A 17,419-nucleotide genomic window follows, 5' to 3' on the forward strand; every position below is an offset into this window, starting at 1 on the left:
TGTACGTCCTTACTACAACCCAAGAATACCCTCAAATCCATGTGCCTGTACTCTTTATTTATAATCCCATTTATGTGATTACCCCAATGAAAAATATTTCCTTATATGAACACCTAGGTACTTGCAATGGTTTCCATAAGGAGCTACCTTCCCTGTGACAGAGATTTCAGTGTTGTGAATAGAACTTAAAAAAAAAAAAAAAAAAAAAAAAAACATAATATGTATACTTGCCACTGGATTACTTGGAAATAATCTCTTCTAGCTCTAAAAATGTTTTCACCGTACACATGGTCCAGAAAGAAGAAATTCGAGATTTCAAATCTTGATGGCCAGCACATAAGAAAAAATGCAGGTACTGTCTATGGAGTTACAAGGGAGAATAATCCGTAAGGAGATGAAACAGCATTTTTCAGTTTCAGAGTTTATGGAGTTTCCTTATCGCAAACAAACTCCTGGTGTCATCAAAGCTCAAATTTTCATTGATGGGCTGCAGGAGCATACCTTCAGACTTTCAGATCACAGCCTAATTCCAGATTTTCCATCCAAATCATCTTTCCCTGTTTTAGTCGCAATGATTAGTGACAGAAAGATGACTGATTTGAAAATAAAAATTGAACTTTAAATTCCCTACTCTCCAGATATTCAGTCCTTTTATGGACATCTGTATTTCAAACCCACTTAATGTGGCTCAAGTAAAGTAAAATAAAGTTATATTGGACAAGAAATGTATTCTTGTGTAATGGTATTTGTATACAATTTTACTGAATTGTATGTCTGTTTGGAGCTAAAAATAACAAGAAGCCTGCAACTTGAAGAAAATTTGTGCTTCCAATCCAATTTACATTGGTTTAAGTGGATTCCCATTTGTGACTCTGCCTGCAGACTAATTCAGTTTCTTCCTTCTTCTGAAAAATTACGTAGACTCGACGACGTGAGGGATTTCTACACCAAGTGATTCAGTTAATGTTTTATTGTGCTAAATAAAGGGAATAGATTTGTAGATAGTGTGTGTCATACTAACATGAATCAAGATCGATTCCAATCCTCAGACCGTAATATAAAAAAAACATGACGGCCGAAGTAGCTGGACTGCTGGTATTGGCTAACACAAAAATATCACGTACATATTACACCAACGGTGGTAATTTTAACATGATACATGCAACATCATATGGAAAATCACTTCTTCACGTATGAAAACGATTCGCCAACAAATACGCATTGCATATAATCAGCTAGAATCATATATATTCTACTAGAAAAGAGAACAACAAGCCGCTTATTTAGAAATTTCAATTAGTGAAATAACATTTTCTCTTAGATTTCACTTCGCTGGATGGATGAAAATACATGATAAAACTGTTAAAATGATATTTGTAACATCATTTTGAATGTTTCAAAATAAAGTGGCGAAATTCTTCAATTTAATCGCTCTCATGAGAACTATGAAACGTAATTTGTTGCCGTAGTTTTGAAGTGGTGAACAATTTCTTATGTTCAGTACCCAATGAAAGGGAAGTATACCTGAAATAATGATGTTATTGGCTTTATGTCCCACTAACTACTTTTTTTTATGGTTTTCGGAGACACCGAAGTGCCGGAATTTATTCCCGCAAGAGTTCTTCGTGCCAGTAGATCTACCAACACGAGGCTGACAGATTTGAGCACCTTCAAATACCATCGGACTGAGCCAGTATCGAACCTACCAACTTGGGTTCGGAAAGCCAGCGCCTTAACTGTCTGAGCCACTCAGCCCAAGTACACCCGAAATGATTATGTTAAACCAATAAACAGCCCTGGTTATGCTAACATAATGTTGACATATGGCATAGCAGTACCTCACACAATGATGGTAACCTTAGTAATGAAACGCTCGGACACAAAAGATATAATAGGTTTTTACCCATTTAAGAACACGAGTGCAAAAATTCTACTGACTCTAAACATAGTTATTTAACAAAATGGACAAGCTTCAGTTCGGTGTAGTCTGCTTGATAACGGATAACCACAGCATGAATCGGAAGTGTAAAACACTACGTTACAAACCCAGCTAATCCCTCCAAGTCACTATTTGTTCTTTGTAACAGTATACAGATTGCTCCATGTATCACACTTATAAGTTTTGTTATACTTCAATATCCAGCCAAATATTTCTGAAGGCAATTACAGATTATTGTAAAATACACTCGCATCAAAAATCTCTCAACACTTTGAAGCATGTAGACACTGACAGAATACCACAATATCCGTTATATTCTATCTAAATTAATGTTTTTCGAGGAACACTGAATAGGTTCACCGTTTGGAATTAGAGAAGGACCTTCCCTAACCTCATGTTTATTCTAAAAATGATGTATGAACACTACAGTTTTGTCATCGACTTCAAAATAATTATGATGTGTATTCCTAATCCATCTCTTAATGTTTTATTCTGTAGAAGACTTAAGTATTGCTGTATGAGAGGTATTGCCATAGTTAGACTTAAACCTGGTTCACAACACGATCAAAACAATAACATTCTCTCATTACTGCGTATAATTACAGATCCTAAGTATTCACTGGCTCATATCAAAACACTCACATACTTATATTCTTCAAAGAAACTAACATTTATAGTCATCTTTCATGTAATTACACTGACTACATACGATAACAACAAACCAAAACAAACCGACGTTTCCAACATATCCGGCTACTCGATTCGCCATCTGTGAACGATTGAGAGTGGCATTAGGGTGTGAGGATTGGAGTCAGTCTTGCATGAATTATGAAAGAATGTTTGCACGTACTTCGATTTGGAATGTGAAAAATTATTTTTAACACTAGAACTGCGGCTGGGTCATTTGTGACCCCAGCTGTTTGTTCTGTCTTCCCTATATTCTTTGTGTGTCTACTTGGAGTGCTAGATTTTTATGACTGTTCATAAATAAGGGTCTTTAACCACCACACATAATTTTAATTTACCTAGATTTGACCCGTCATTGATGATAATATGTTAACATCTGTTCTTCCATTTAGCTTCTTACACTTTTAGTCCATGTGTGACTGGGATTCTCCAAGCGTATATACTGTGCCCAAGCTGGCAACATCGCATTGGGTGCGGAGGAAGGGAGAGGTACGAAACCACTTAGTCACATTTGAACAATCGTGCACTAAGGACACTACTCGCGCTTTGTTTTTCAATAGGTTGTTAGTTTCGCAGTATTGGTGTGTAAATAGTGTGTGAATCCTTGACAAACTTCGTCGCCATAAGACCTATCTGTGTCGGTGCGACGTAAAGCCCCTAGCAAAAAAATCCTTGACAATGGCCGCACGTCAACGACTTACTTACTTACTTAATCCGGTCCTCTTGTACCATGAGGTGTCGAGGATACGAGAGATCTCCATCTACTCCTATCTCCGGTAATGGCAACGGCCTCTCGTACCGAGAGTCCCCTCTCCTGCAGTGCTTCTCTAATCCCCTCCTCCCATGTCTTCCTTGGTCTTCCTCGAGCCTTCCTTCCTTCCACTCTCACCTCCCTCATTAACCTCGGCAAGCGGTCTGTCGACATTCGGTGGACGTGGCCAAACCATCTCAATTGATATTCTTGGATGGTTTTCTCCAGTGGCTTCATATTCAATACTTTCCGGATGGCTGTATTCCTGATCCTGTCTCTCCTGGTTTTGTCCTCTACTTTCCGGAGGTACCTCATCTCTGTCGCCTGGATTCTGCTCTTGGTTCTTTCTGTTAGCACCCAGGATTCGCAGCCATAGGTCAATGTGGGAATAAAGGTGGATTTGTAAACGGCTAATTTTGTGCCCTTTGAGATCTCCTTCTTGTTGAGGAAGTTTGTTCGGATGGCATTAAACAAGCGCCCTGCTGTTCCTATTCTTTCTGTTATTTCTTCCTCCATCTTCCCATCTGAGCTGATGATAGAGCCAAGATACTTGAACTTGGGTGACTTGTTCTAATGGTTTACTATCGACCATGATACAGTGTCTCTCCTCATTCTGCTGATAACCATAGTCTTTGTCTTGTCCTCATTCACCTCCATACCTTTTTCCTTAAGCTCTTCCACCCATACATTGATGTTGTGCTGCAGGTTTTGTTCGCTGGAGGCAACAACAATCAGGTCATCAGCAAATGCCAGGTGAGAAAATCGTACTGGTCGCATGAGATAATTTCCGACCGTCAATTTCTTGATTTTCTCATGACACAGCTTCATAATATGGTCGAGGTATACGATGAAAAGAAGAGGGCTAAGACTGCAGCCCTGCCGGACTCCTTGTCTCGTAGTGAACTCTGCTGACCTCACATTTCCTGTCCGCACGTAATTCCGACAGTTCTTATACAGACTCATGATTGAACTGCAAAGTGACTTGCTAACTCCATACTCCTTTAGGACTTTCCAGAGTTTGGACCTCGGGACTCTATCAAATGCCTGTTTCAGGTCAATAAAGGCAGCATGAAGGGTCTTGTTCTTTTCCAGTAGCTTTGCACTGGCCATCCTAACAGTAAATATGAGATCTTGCGTGCTTCTATTTGGGCGGAAGCCACACTGGGCTTCTTCAAGTTTAGCCTCTACCTTTTTTCTTAATCTAGTCTCCAGGATCTTTGAGAAGACCTTCCCAGGCACTGATAACAAGGATATGCCACGGTGATTACTGCACTCTCGATTGTCTCCTTTCTTAAAGATGGGGACGATGACTACTACTTCCCAATCTCTAGGTACCTTTTTTGTTCTCCAGGCCTCCACCATAATCTTGAATAGAAAGTTTTCTGCTTTCTTTCCCAAGTTCTTAATCATTTCTGGGGCGATTCCATCATGTTCTTGGGCCTTCCCATTCTTGAGTTGTTTAATAGCCAACTGCATTTCATTTATCCTTAAGTCCTCTCCTTCTTCTTGTTCTCCTTCTCCCCCCGTCTCCTCTCTTTCCTCACTTGACCATGGGCTGTCTTCATTCCCATTTCCATTCAGTAAATCATTAAAATATTCTTTCCATCTCTCCATTATTTCTTTCTCTTCTGTTAAGATTTTCCCTTCCTTATCTTTTATAAACTTTAGAGGGCACTGTTTCTCCTTTCTCATGTTTTTCAGTGCTCTATAGAACAGCTTCTGGTTCTCTTTATAATTTTTCTCCATTCTTTGTCCGAATTCTTCCCAAGACTGTCTTTTCGCTGTTTTCACTAGGTCTTTAACCTTTCTTCTTTGTTCCTTATACATCTCATGGTCCTCAGCATCCTTGCTTCTTAAGTATTTCTTCCACATTTCCTTTTTCTTTCTTACTTCTTCCTTGATATCATCATTCCACCAGCTTGTTCTTTTCTTGTACTCCCCCACCTTTGTTGTTCCACATACTTTACTTGCCACTTCTAATAGTATCTTCTTGAACATGTTCCACTTTCCCTCCAGGTCCATTTCCTCGATCCTCTCCTCTATCCTCTGACACTCCTCCACTTCCTGTGTGAACTGCTCCTGTACCTCCCTGTTCTCTCTTAACTTATACACCTTAATCTTTTCTTGCTTCTTGTTCTTAGGTTGTTTCCTCTGTACCTTTGCTGTTGTTTCTATTGTTGTTATCAAGGGAAAATGGTCGCTTCCTATTTCATAGCCACGGTATACTCGACAGTCTGTCACCTTCTGGAGGTGATCTCTCTTCACTAACACATAATCTATGATGGAGCGCTCATCTCGGCTGGGTTCCTCCCTCGTGTACATATGTATCATCTTATGCGGGAACATGGTGTTCACTGCGACGAGATTATTGGCAACGCAGAAATCAACAATCCTCTCACCATTGTTGTTAACCACAGTCTCACCATGCCGGCCAACAGCTCCGCCACTTCCCTCTGGCTGGTTTCCGACTCTGCCGTTGAGATCTCCTAATACAATGATTTCCCTCGAGTGTCATCCACCACATTCTGTAGCTCTTCGTGGAACCTATCCTTCTCCTCCTTTCTTACATCGTCGTTCACTCCGTAAACCACAATAAATGTCATCAGCTCCATCTCTGGATCTAATCGTATGCTGACCATTAGAATTCTATCCGTGTGGAATTTCCAATCCTGAATCTTGTTTCTGAAGTTCTTGTGGATCAGTAGTGCTACTCCTGATTTGGCCCTTAATCTGATGTTAACTCCACTATAAATGAGCACATGATCGTTCACTATTGTATCTACCCCTTGACCTTTCTTTTTTGTCTCTGTCAGTGCCAGCACTACAAGTCTTGCTCTCTCGAATTCTGCCACTAATTCATTCTCCTTTCCAGCTAATCCTCTTATATTCCATGTTCCAAATCTCATAATCCTTTTTCCTCGCCATGTTGCCATCGGGTTCAGCAGTCCGGTGTATCTCTCGTTTTGACTTTTCATGAGAATTATTTCGGGCATGTGAGATATGGGCCCACAGTGCCTATAGGGCAGTGAGGGGGCTGCCCCGCGGTGTTCTCATTCCCTACTCCCTGAGACAAAGATTTTCTTCCTTCAGGACCTACAGCTGAAGGTCTGTCATTTAGTCTGGCCCCTCATCCTCGACCTTACCGGCAAGGGTGACCCTGCCAGGAGCCGAAGCTCCCGCCGGCATCGCTCTCGGGATCACTGAGGCACGCAAGCCTCCCCACCACGTCAAGGTACCAGAGCATGGGGTAGGCAACGACTTACTACTGAACAAAATATTATTGATGCCATAAATGATATTTCTGATGAGGAATCTGAAGGGGAACCCTTGGATTTTTCTTCTGAAGGATCACGGTTCGTACCTTCAGATTAGTCATCAGAAGATGATGTCATGCCATTTGAAGTTGTAGCAAATCCTGATAGAGCAGGTATGCATTTGTAAACTTTCATTTCGTAATTTGTGGACTATAATTTAGATTCTTTGCAAATTTCTTCTCTTATGGGCAGAAGTATTGGATGGCGGTAGACAAAGATTCCAAATATGTCGTGAACGCTTTCCCGTATCTTGGAAAAGATGATGCTAGGCCAAATAATGAGCGCCTTGGTGATTTTGTAGTAAAGAAGTTCATGGAACCTTATATGAAGTAGGGAAGAAATGTCACATGTAACAATTTCTTCACCTCTTTATCTCTTTCTGAAACATTGAAATCAAATGCAACGAGTCTTGTTGGTACCTTGAACAAGGCTTGCAGGGAAGTACCAGTATGTGTGAAAAACGGCAAAACACAATTTGCACAGCACAGTGCTGCTGAAAAACATATGTCATTGACAGTCTTTTAGGGGGGGGGGGGGGGGAAGGAAAAAAAAAAAAGTTCTCGTTCTCAGCACTATGCATCCTGATGTGAAAATAGAGCCTTGTAACAATAAGAACAACCCAGACACAGTCACATTTTATGACGACACAAAATATGGAGTAGATGTGGTCGATCAAATGGCTCGCAAATATACAACCAAGACACCATCCAGGTGCTGGCCAGTTCATGCGTTCTACAACTTGCTGGATTTGGCAGGAATAAATGCCTGGGTAGTGTATAATGCACTGAATGGAAAGAAACTGAAATGCAGGGACTTCATTCTGCAGCTGGGTGAAGAGCTTGCTGAGAAATATGCACCAACTAGGATTGCAAATGCCTGCACCATTATTCCAGGTGAGATTCCTGAGAGACAGAAAAAGCGCACGCATTGCCAGGTAAAGTCCAATTGCAAAGGAAACAAATCGTTTGTGAAGTGCCATTCCTGCAAAATGACTATTTACAGCAAGTGTGCAGCCAAGGAGTATTGTGTGTGCTTAACGTGTATCGTGTAAAATGCCATTCCTGCAAAGAAACTATTTGCAGCCTACTGTACATCGTTGACATTCATCAATTAAGTTTCACAATTGTCCAAATGTTCCTTATTTGTATTCTTAATATTCTAAATTTCAAATAAATTATCGAGCGCATGTACCAATATATTCTTTAGTTACCAAATCCCCATCCATTCATTAACAATCACAGAAAAGAGAGGTGTTTCATAAGTGATCCAGCCGTGGTTCTAGTATTAAAGCTTTCTTTTATAGAATTGTTCAAAATATTAATTTGCCCCACAACCCCGGACAGCTATCTCATAGCTCCAGTGAGGGTATATTGCTCCATAGTACACTTTCAGTAATACAGTTATATCTGCAGTTCTTGACAACCTACGTAATAAGAATATTCCAGATGTTAATGTTTCACAAACATAATTAACATGATTCTTCGAAAACATATGTCTGTCTAGAACAATGTATAAGAATTTGGTAGAATCTGTTGAAGGTAAGTGTCATTTAGCTGAATACTTATCATCTTGCAACCCGTTTTAAAATTAAAGTTCACGTAATTATTTTTGTTAGGATTCACCATAAGGAAATTGGAAGTGAAAAATCTGTTGAATATGTTTTAGGAAGGCATTAAGATTTTGTACCGTTGATTCCCTATCTTTTCCCCAAATAATAATAATGTCATCTGCATAGGATACAGTGGTGGCGTTTACAAGTTCGGGCATTTCATTGACATATGGTAGATAGATAAAAGGTCCCAAAATGGTACCTTTTGGAATACTGCTGTTTGTGATTTCAAAGGAAGATCTGACTCTATTTACACCCAGTAATCTATTTCATAATTTACTTTGTCACTTTCCTTGCATAATAGAACTATGCAAGTTTATCTACAAAGTGAGTATTGGATATTAGAACATTTAAAAGTAAGACAAGTAATATTTTATTACGAGAGATCTTGGCACAGTATGAGGTATACAAAGTTTAATGTTGATTTTTCCATCTAAGTGTCTACTCAGATTTTGTCGGGAAGTGTCAAAAATCAAAATGATATTTATTTGACTAAAGATTCTTCCAGTGGCTTATGAAGACCTTGGAGACCACTGGTTCAACTTATGTAACTTATTTACACTAGCATCAGGAAGTTTAAACTCACCTCTGAAATTTCCTATGTATTCTTGAAACTCATTCTTAATCTAGATTTATTGCATTTCTGATCTATTTCCTGCTTTGGGGGTCTGTCCATTCTGATGTGAAAATGAAAACCTACAACCTGTTTTCCAGTCAATGACCAGGTCAGGGATGTAATGAATGAAGCAGATATAGGCTATTAGTACGATGGGGTCACCACTCCCAAAGTGATTTATTAATGCTATGAAATGAGAATGGAGAGCGTTGCTGGAATGAAAGATGACAGGGAAAACCGAAGTACCCGGAGGAAAACCTATCCCGCCTCCGCTTTGTCCAGCGCAAATCTCACATGGAGTGACCGGGATTTGAACCACGGTATCCAGCGGTGAGAGGCCGACGCGCTGCCGTCTGAGCCATGGAGGATTTCCATTCTGATGTATTGCAACTAAAATATATTTTATTATTATTTAGGTTATATGTAGATATCTGGAGAGTTATACTTGTAATATAATCTTCAATCTGTGTGTACCAAACGTCAATCTAGATTCTGTTATATTGCTGTACCAAAGAATTTACAAACCTTAAAAGACTCTGTTGTTGAAACTATCTATTGTTAGCTGTAATACAAAATACTTCCTGTCCTTTTTAAATGTGTCTGTTGATTTATACTGTTTTCCAACACTGACTTCTCTTCAGTACTGCTCCAGTTTTTGCAGGATAAAGACTCTTCAGAAATGGAGAGAGAAAAAAAAGTTGGCATAAGTGAAAAAAAGCATGCTATAGCGTGCGTCTACAAGACGGTTGGTTGAATCATCATATTGCCGCAAAATTACTGATTTGTGAATTTGGCGTTTACTCCATGTTGAAGCGAAGACAAGAGACAGGCACTCGCGTAGTGCATGTCCTAGAGGAACATCGACTGCTGAACGTAAACACATTGTGATTTTAAGCAGGAAAAAAAAGGCTTACAGGTGCTGACTTCTGTGCTGAAATTAACAGAACTAGTGTGTGTCAACTGTAAAATATTGTTTTTGTGATGTTGGGTTGTGCGAACGTGTATCTGCCAAAAAGCCCCTTTTAACATACAGACATCAATTTCAGAGATTTTGGTGGGTCAGACAATACAAGGATTGGACGATTGACCAGTGAAACTTTGTGCTATGGACTGATGAGTCAAAATTTGAAAAGTTTGGCAGAAATCGTCAGTATATCTGCAGTTGTCCAGAAGAAAGAATGCTAGAAGGCTGCCTAACACCACCTGTGGAAGATCGGGGCTGGTAGTATTATGGTTTGGGGTTATTTCAGTAACAATTAGGTGAGAGTGGAAAGTTTCTTGAGGAAGGAGCAGTACCTTCACATTCTATCGAGGATGGAGTTCCATTGGAACTCAACTTATTGGAAGAGGGTTTGTTCTGCAGCAGGACAGTTACCCGAAAGTCACATCAAAGTTGTGCGGGAAGTACTGTACGTTAGAAACAAAGAATGATCAGGAGTTCTACAAGTAATGACCTAGAAACTAGTCACCCAATTCGTCAGTCATCACATTGTGGGATGAACTGGACCATAAGGCATAACCATCTTCTGTCAATGGCTATGAAGATCTCTGCCAATGCCTTTTACAAGCACGGGGAACTTCAACTGGAAGAATACCCCTTATTTGTCAAGCAGTAATCAAAGCAAAAAGAGGACTCATCGATGAGCGCAGAGTTTAAACAGAGTAGCTCTGAAAGACATTTTTTCCATTACCTGAAGTATAAATTGGTTTATTGTGTGTCAGTTCGTGTATAATGGATACCTATGCTTGTATCGTGGTTTAAAATATATGTCTGTTGAAATTTCACAAATGTGCTGCCTATTAAATAACAAGAACTGGAGGTTTCTTAAGTTGATTGCAAACTTTTTTGATGATGATGATGATGCTTCTTGTTTAAAGGGGCCTAACATCAGGTCTAGTATATATATATGTATGTATATATGTCTGCATGTCTATATATACAAGGGCGAATCAAAAAGTAAGTTACACTTACAAGTTATGGCCATTTATGAAACCACCTACACATAGGCATCAGATCAACATACAATGTAAGTTCACTTTTCCACATAGTCCTCAAGAGACTGCAAACATTTCTCGGAACGTTCAACCAACTTTTTGATTCCAGATGCGTAGAAATCACCTCCAGCGCTATGTAACTCGTCCAAGATCCTTATTCAGCTTATCAAACACATGATAATCGCATGGCGCTAAGTCTGGACTGTATGAAGTATAATGCCATACCTCCCACTTGAATTGCTGCAGCAGTTCGAACGTTTGACGGGCCGTATGAGGCGTTGCATTATTGTGCAACAAAATCTCAACGGCGCTCAATTTTTCCTGCCACTTTTCCTTAATTCCAAAACGATGAGGAGGTGAATCGACAAGTTGGTTGACCGTTCCGAGAAATGTTTTCAGTCTCTTGGGGACCGTGCGGAAAAGTGAACTTACGTTGTATGTTGGATCATAGTCATGATGCCTTTGTGTAGGTGGTTTCATAAATGGCCATAATAACTTGGAAATGTAACTTACTTTTTGATTTGACACACACACACACACACACACGTTGACATTTTATTAAGCTTGGAATATATTTTACAATACATGGTTTATGTTCACCAGAGTCCCATTAGCCATAACTTTTTGGGGTTTGTGTAAAGTCTTCATAGTTACCATAGCAGTTCTGGGGCATTCCTAATTCCCAATGTACTTCACCCCTACAGGCAGTCCTGGGGCATTTCTAATCCCCAATGTACTTCACCCCTACAGGCAGTCTTTTACTTTGTGACACCCATCTCCCATGATGTGGGTGGGGTTTCCTTGGAGATGTGTTGGTATTTTAATACATAGTAGAACATTTGATCATCGTAATTATGAATTTCTTCATATAGTGCAGTGCTTCATAAGATTATTTTAACTTTCTCTGCATCAAACTTACAGATATTACTGTAGCTGTTCAAAACTGTAAATCTTATTTTTATTTCATATTTAATGTGTTTCAAGGAAATAGTTGAATTGGCTGGTTATACTTCTCGAGTTGGCGATATGCTGGATGTGTTTGAAGATGTCAGCAAAGGAAAATACTGTCGCACAATGGTTACAGTCTCTGAGAGTAAAATGGCCAAGAATGATGCTTCAAGCTTCAAGATAGAATTTAGAGATGGTCAGCCTATTCCTAAAGGTAAGAAGACAACTCTATGGAGAACTCAGTAGATTCATAACCTAATGTTTTGCATTCTTTCCTAGTATTGTAATCTATGTTGTTATGCAATGGTGAGGTGCTTTTAGTACCCTGGGAACCATACAGTTCCAGTTGTCTCGCAAAGCTACTTTTTTTGACACTGATAAGATTATTTCTTTCAGGGCTGGCATACAGTTCACATCTTTTCACTTCACCATATCAGTTCCTTGAATAAGAAGAAGGGATATGCTTGTCAAACACAAACAGGGCACTTTTAACTTGTTTTTGGTTAATAAAAAAAAATGTGAATGCCTCAACAGTTTTAGACAATAGCATTCAACACAGCTCAAAAACTGGAATGCTGTACCCAGTGAATAGTACTCTATTTGTACAAGTGATAGGTTTTAATATTGAACAATTTTTCTCAAGAAAGAAAATAAAGGTATGTTTCAGACAATGACAAGAAATAAAACTGTAGAGATTTTAATGTTTTTTAAAGTAGATTTTATATTTTGAGGTTTTATGTTTTGTAAATTTAAGCATCTCCTTAGGGATTTTGCAGTATTCTTTTATTATTGCTTAAGAAGAGAATAGACCTATTTTCTCAACATGTACAATGATGGAATGAATTCAATTAGTAAGCAGTCTATACTAATTGTATAATCAATCGTATTGACAGGCCCTGTTTTCACAGGTTGACCGAGCTCAATAGCTGCAGTCGCTTAAGTGCGGCCAGTATCCAGTAATCGGGAGATAGTGGGTTCGGGCCCCACTGTCGGCAGCCCTGAAGATGGTTTTCCGTGGTTTCCCATTTTCACACCAGGCAAATGCCGGGGCTGTACCTTAATTAAGGCCACGGCCGCTTCCTTCCAATTCCTAGGCCTTTCCTATCCCATCGTCGCCATAAGACCTATCTGTTAACGTAAGAAATTTCATTTTTCCGTATTGAACCAAGAATTACAATAAATAAACTTGATATTTCCACCTATTCAATACAATTTTAATGCTGTTATTCAATTACAACATATTAAATTTCACAGGACTAGTTTCAACGCGTACTTGCGTCATCTTCAGCTGTTTTCGGAAAATAGGCAACCTTAAAATTCATGACATGTCTTAAAATGTTTGGCATAGATTTAATGGGATTTCATGCACGTCTATGCAGGGTACAACCCCAGTATGCACAACAAGGTTCATGGTTTTTTTGTCCATGAGAATGCTCACCCACACACAGCTAATATCGTCAAGCAGTTCATGGCAAAAAAGGGGATGGTGCAACTTGAACATCCTCCATACTCGCCACATCTCAATCCTAAGACATCTTTCTATTTGCACAACTCAAACTCGCTTTGAAAGGAAAGACGTTTGATGATATTCCTGACATTTAAAGAAATGTGATGAGGCTTATGAACACCATCCCAAAGGAAGCCTTCTTGCAAAGTTTCCAGGACATGTATCACAGATCTCAGCAGTGCATAGTTATGGGAGGGGACTATTTTGAAGGACAGTAAGGCCACTGTCTTGCATTGTTCATCTATGTTGATAGTACAGGACTATTCACTGAACTTTGTCACAGGTTCTACTTACCAGGTGTATGCATAAGTCGTTTCCGGTTTCACTAAGAGATGGCACCAGCGAACAGTATGCAGCATATGAATTTGGCATATACATCAGTTTGTCGCCTGACGTTAACCTACAAACACAAACAACTTGAGTCCGCCAAACACTAGCATCTGTGTTGTATCGTTCAGTGACCATGTCAACGTTTGTGCCTGAAAAAGAACATTTGTGGCACGCATTGCTTTTCTTATTTAATCAAAAGAAAAAGGCTGTGGAAAGCCATCGTTTGCTGGTAGAAACCTATGTTGAACATGCTCCATCGTGGAATATGTGAGACATAGTTTCGATAATTTAAACGTGTGGTGATTTCAATGTGAAAGACAGTGCGCGCTCTGGTAGACCACAAAAGTGCGAAGAAGAGCAGGCATTACTGGATGATGACCCAAATCGAACTCAACACCAATTGGCACAAGCATTAAATGTGCCACAGGAAACAATCAGCAGATGTTTACGAGCAGTGTGGAAGAGCGGTAAACTTTGTAAATAGTTTCCACATGGATTTGAATGAACAGCAAATTGAAAATCGTAAAGTCACTTGTGAAATGCTGCTTCAACGCCACGAAAGAAAATCATTTCTGTACCGAATTGCGACGGATGACGAAAAATTTATTTATTTTGAAAACCCGAAGAGGAGAAAATCGTAGCTGTCACCTGGCAAAGCCGGTCCTTCAACACCAAGGCCAAATCACTTCGGCAAGAAGACCATGCTTTGTTTTTTGTGGGTCCAGGGGGGTATTGTGTATTACGAACTCTTGAAGCCTGGCGAAACTGTTAATGCACCATGCTATTGCCAACCCTCCACTCCTCATACATCCCTCCTCTAACCCCTGCCATCATAAACTATACTCCTGTTCAATCTCATCAGTCAATCTAGTGTTGGTGTCCATACCAAATGCACACAATTTACGAGGAACATAGAGGTGAATCTCATATAGCTGTATTATTAATCTTGATCTTCTAGCTTCCCTCCTTTTCTTAATAATTTACTTCAAAGATTTTCTTTTCAGACATTCACTTCAGACCAAGTTAAACAACAGATCACAACATCTGATGAAAAGGAATACCTATTCAAGTTACGAATGTTCCCGTTCAAAAAACCATTACCCATATGACTATTGTACAAAACATAATGTATAAACCAAGTGGCTCGTCTATACAGATGGGGAATGACAACTTGTAGGTCAACTCAGGAACGTTTGGTTGCTGTAGGAGCGACGACATAGTTCAGCACCAACTGCAGTAGTTTTGATGTGTCATTTGATTTCAATTTTGGATGTGTTGTCGGCCTCCATCAATGTTGTGAATTTGGATTGTAAATTGAGACGTACCAGATTGTTTACTTTATTATTGGTTGTATATGAGCATATGTTTTTTCCAATTGGATCGTGGCTGAAGATGATCCAGTATATATAGGGTCGAAACTAGTCCCAATTATATAGGACACTATACAAGCTAAAGGTATTGAATAGGTGGACCCTTCTCTACCCTTTGATAGTAACAAATGTTTATTTTAAACCACGCATTGATTGAAAGACGACCAGAATGGGCCAGCGGACATGGCAAAGGGATTTTGTTATACGACAATGCACCGTCTCACAAGGCAAAATCAGTGAAAGACACCTTGAAATCACTTGGATGGGACATCCTTCCGCACCCTCCGTACTCCCCGAACCTGGCGCCATCTCTCACTCGTTGGGACACGCGCTCGCAGAGCAGCACTTCAGCAATTTCAAGGAAGTTGGATAATGGCTCGACAAATGGTTTGCCGCAAAAAACAAGCAGTTTTTCTGGAATGGTATTCATAACTTACCTGAAAGATGGGCAAAGTGTGTAGAAGCCGATGTCTGATATTTTGAATAAACAAAAAGTGAATTTCCCTTGAAAATGATGTGTTTTCTTTACCACAAAAAATGGCAAAAACTTATGCATACACCTGGTATGCTCCTGTCCACATGGTCAACATTTGCAACGGTACTGGACGTTGCGGACCTGCCTGCGCAAAATTCGTCCGCGAGATCCGTGTGTCCGGCGTCAAAGTCCTTACAACACTTTACAATGCCTGGGCGAGATGAACCATTTAGCCCATAGAAGCGAGCTAGTATGACTTACTTTTTGATTCACCCTCGTATGTTGCAAAAACTTGTCATTGATTATGAATTGGTGATTTTATGAACAAGTATGAAGAGATAATGATTGTAGTAGTTCTCCACTGTCAGAGTTCCTACAGTGGTTAGTTTGTAGGTTTCATTGAGTAACTCATCTGCCAAAGGAACGGATGTGAACCAATATGTCGTCACATTTCTGTTGCTCCCATGAATTGGTTTTGTAAGTTGTTTGACAAAAAACTCAGAGTGGAATCCCACCAACAGTTGTTCCCTTTCCCAAATACGGAACAGCATTTATCATGTAGCCACATCGCACACCATTACTAACTTTATTCCATACTTCACTGGCTAGTTTGGAATGTGCATACAAAATTTCCAGCGACCTCAGAAGACCGGCAGCTGCTCAATAACTGTAACGTACAAACCAGGAGTGCAGTAACCGGAACAATTTGCAGTGTGTATATTCCATATCTTATGTGTACAAAGGGATCATTCTGCTGGCGGTTGTTATAATCTAAATGCATGCTGTGTAATAAGAACTCGAATCCGTCCTTGCTGCAAGTTGCTTTGTACACAGAACCACACAAACATTTCATCAGTTGGTAGAAGATTGAGTTCAGCAGTTAAAATCAATAGTTCAGCTATGCCTCTCACCTTCTCAAGACAACTTTCGGATGTAGTTGCACTTAACTTTTAGTACTTAGTTTGCTTTCTTCACATTTCTTCATTGGTATGTGTAACAATGTTACACATGTTATATAATTTATAAATAATGAAGAACAGTCGACTGGATTTAAAGCTTCTCCTGTTTGCCCTTTATGGCCTTGAATGAAATTCACACTATTCCTTCTAGCTGTTCTGGTTGCCAGAGAATGTGGTACTGGGTTCTTCCGGTGGCCATTGTTGCCCCTGAAATACTATTTTGAAGGTAAGATTACTGCAGCATGACTTGGACTAAGGAGGCCAGCTTGCAGATTATTTTCACGTGAATTTGTTGCGGGCATTCTTCACGTTATCTGCACCATCTGGAAATATACTAGATGACTGAGCAATATACCTCTTCTTGACAGCAGGTTTATTGTCAATGAACGTTTCACAACTATAGTCAGACAGTATGTATTCATCGTCCGAACCACTATCTTGAAATTCATGAAAACTAGCCACAAATACTCATGTAGCGGCAGGTTTCAAGTTCCCTATTTTCAGAAGACTTCATGTAAAGCATGAAACAGCTCTGCACCACACATTCAGTCTTGATTGAGTTGAAGACTGTGTGTTGAAACAGTTTCAGAATTTGCTTTGTCACTTGAGCTACCACTGTTCTGTCCTGTGTCACTGTCTTAAATCAATTTTGATGACATTGCGTCTGTTTCTGCAGAAGTGATAGAATTCCTTGCCATAATTTCTTGGGAAGAACTTGGAGTTGATTAGCATTCTATTCTATTTGCGACGCTACACAGAAGTGAAGGAAACCTCATTTCAGTCGCAAACAAAAAAACTTACAGTAATACTAACATGTCATTAATTTTTTACGATTACACTGATAAAATACTACTTTCAAAACAACTGGATTCATGGATGAACATGTTCAACAGCACAGCTTGCTTCCAGCTGAAGGTAG

General features: G+C 39.6%; 1 protein-coding gene across 2 annotated transcripts in view; it reads left to right on the top strand.

The window, feature by feature from the left end:
* Positions 1–17,419, top strand: part of Abcd1 (ATP binding cassette subfamily D) — a 349,165-nt gene that overhangs the window by 212,206 nt on the left and 119,540 nt on the right. For both annotated transcript variants that reach the window (XM_067140944.2, XM_067140945.2), the window contains one exon: positions 11,896–12,073. In XM_067140944.2, coding sequence (XP_066997045.2) covers positions 11,896–12,073 — 178 coding nt within the window. The remainder of the gene's footprint in view (positions 1–11,895; positions 12,074–17,419) is intronic.

The sequence above is a fragment of the Anabrus simplex genome, chromosome 2, assembly GCF_040414725.1.
Source record: "Anabrus simplex isolate iqAnaSimp1 chromosome 2, ASM4041472v1, whole genome shotgun sequence".
Lineage (NCBI taxonomy): Eukaryota > Metazoa > Arthropoda > Insecta > Orthoptera > Tettigoniidae > Anabrus > Anabrus simplex.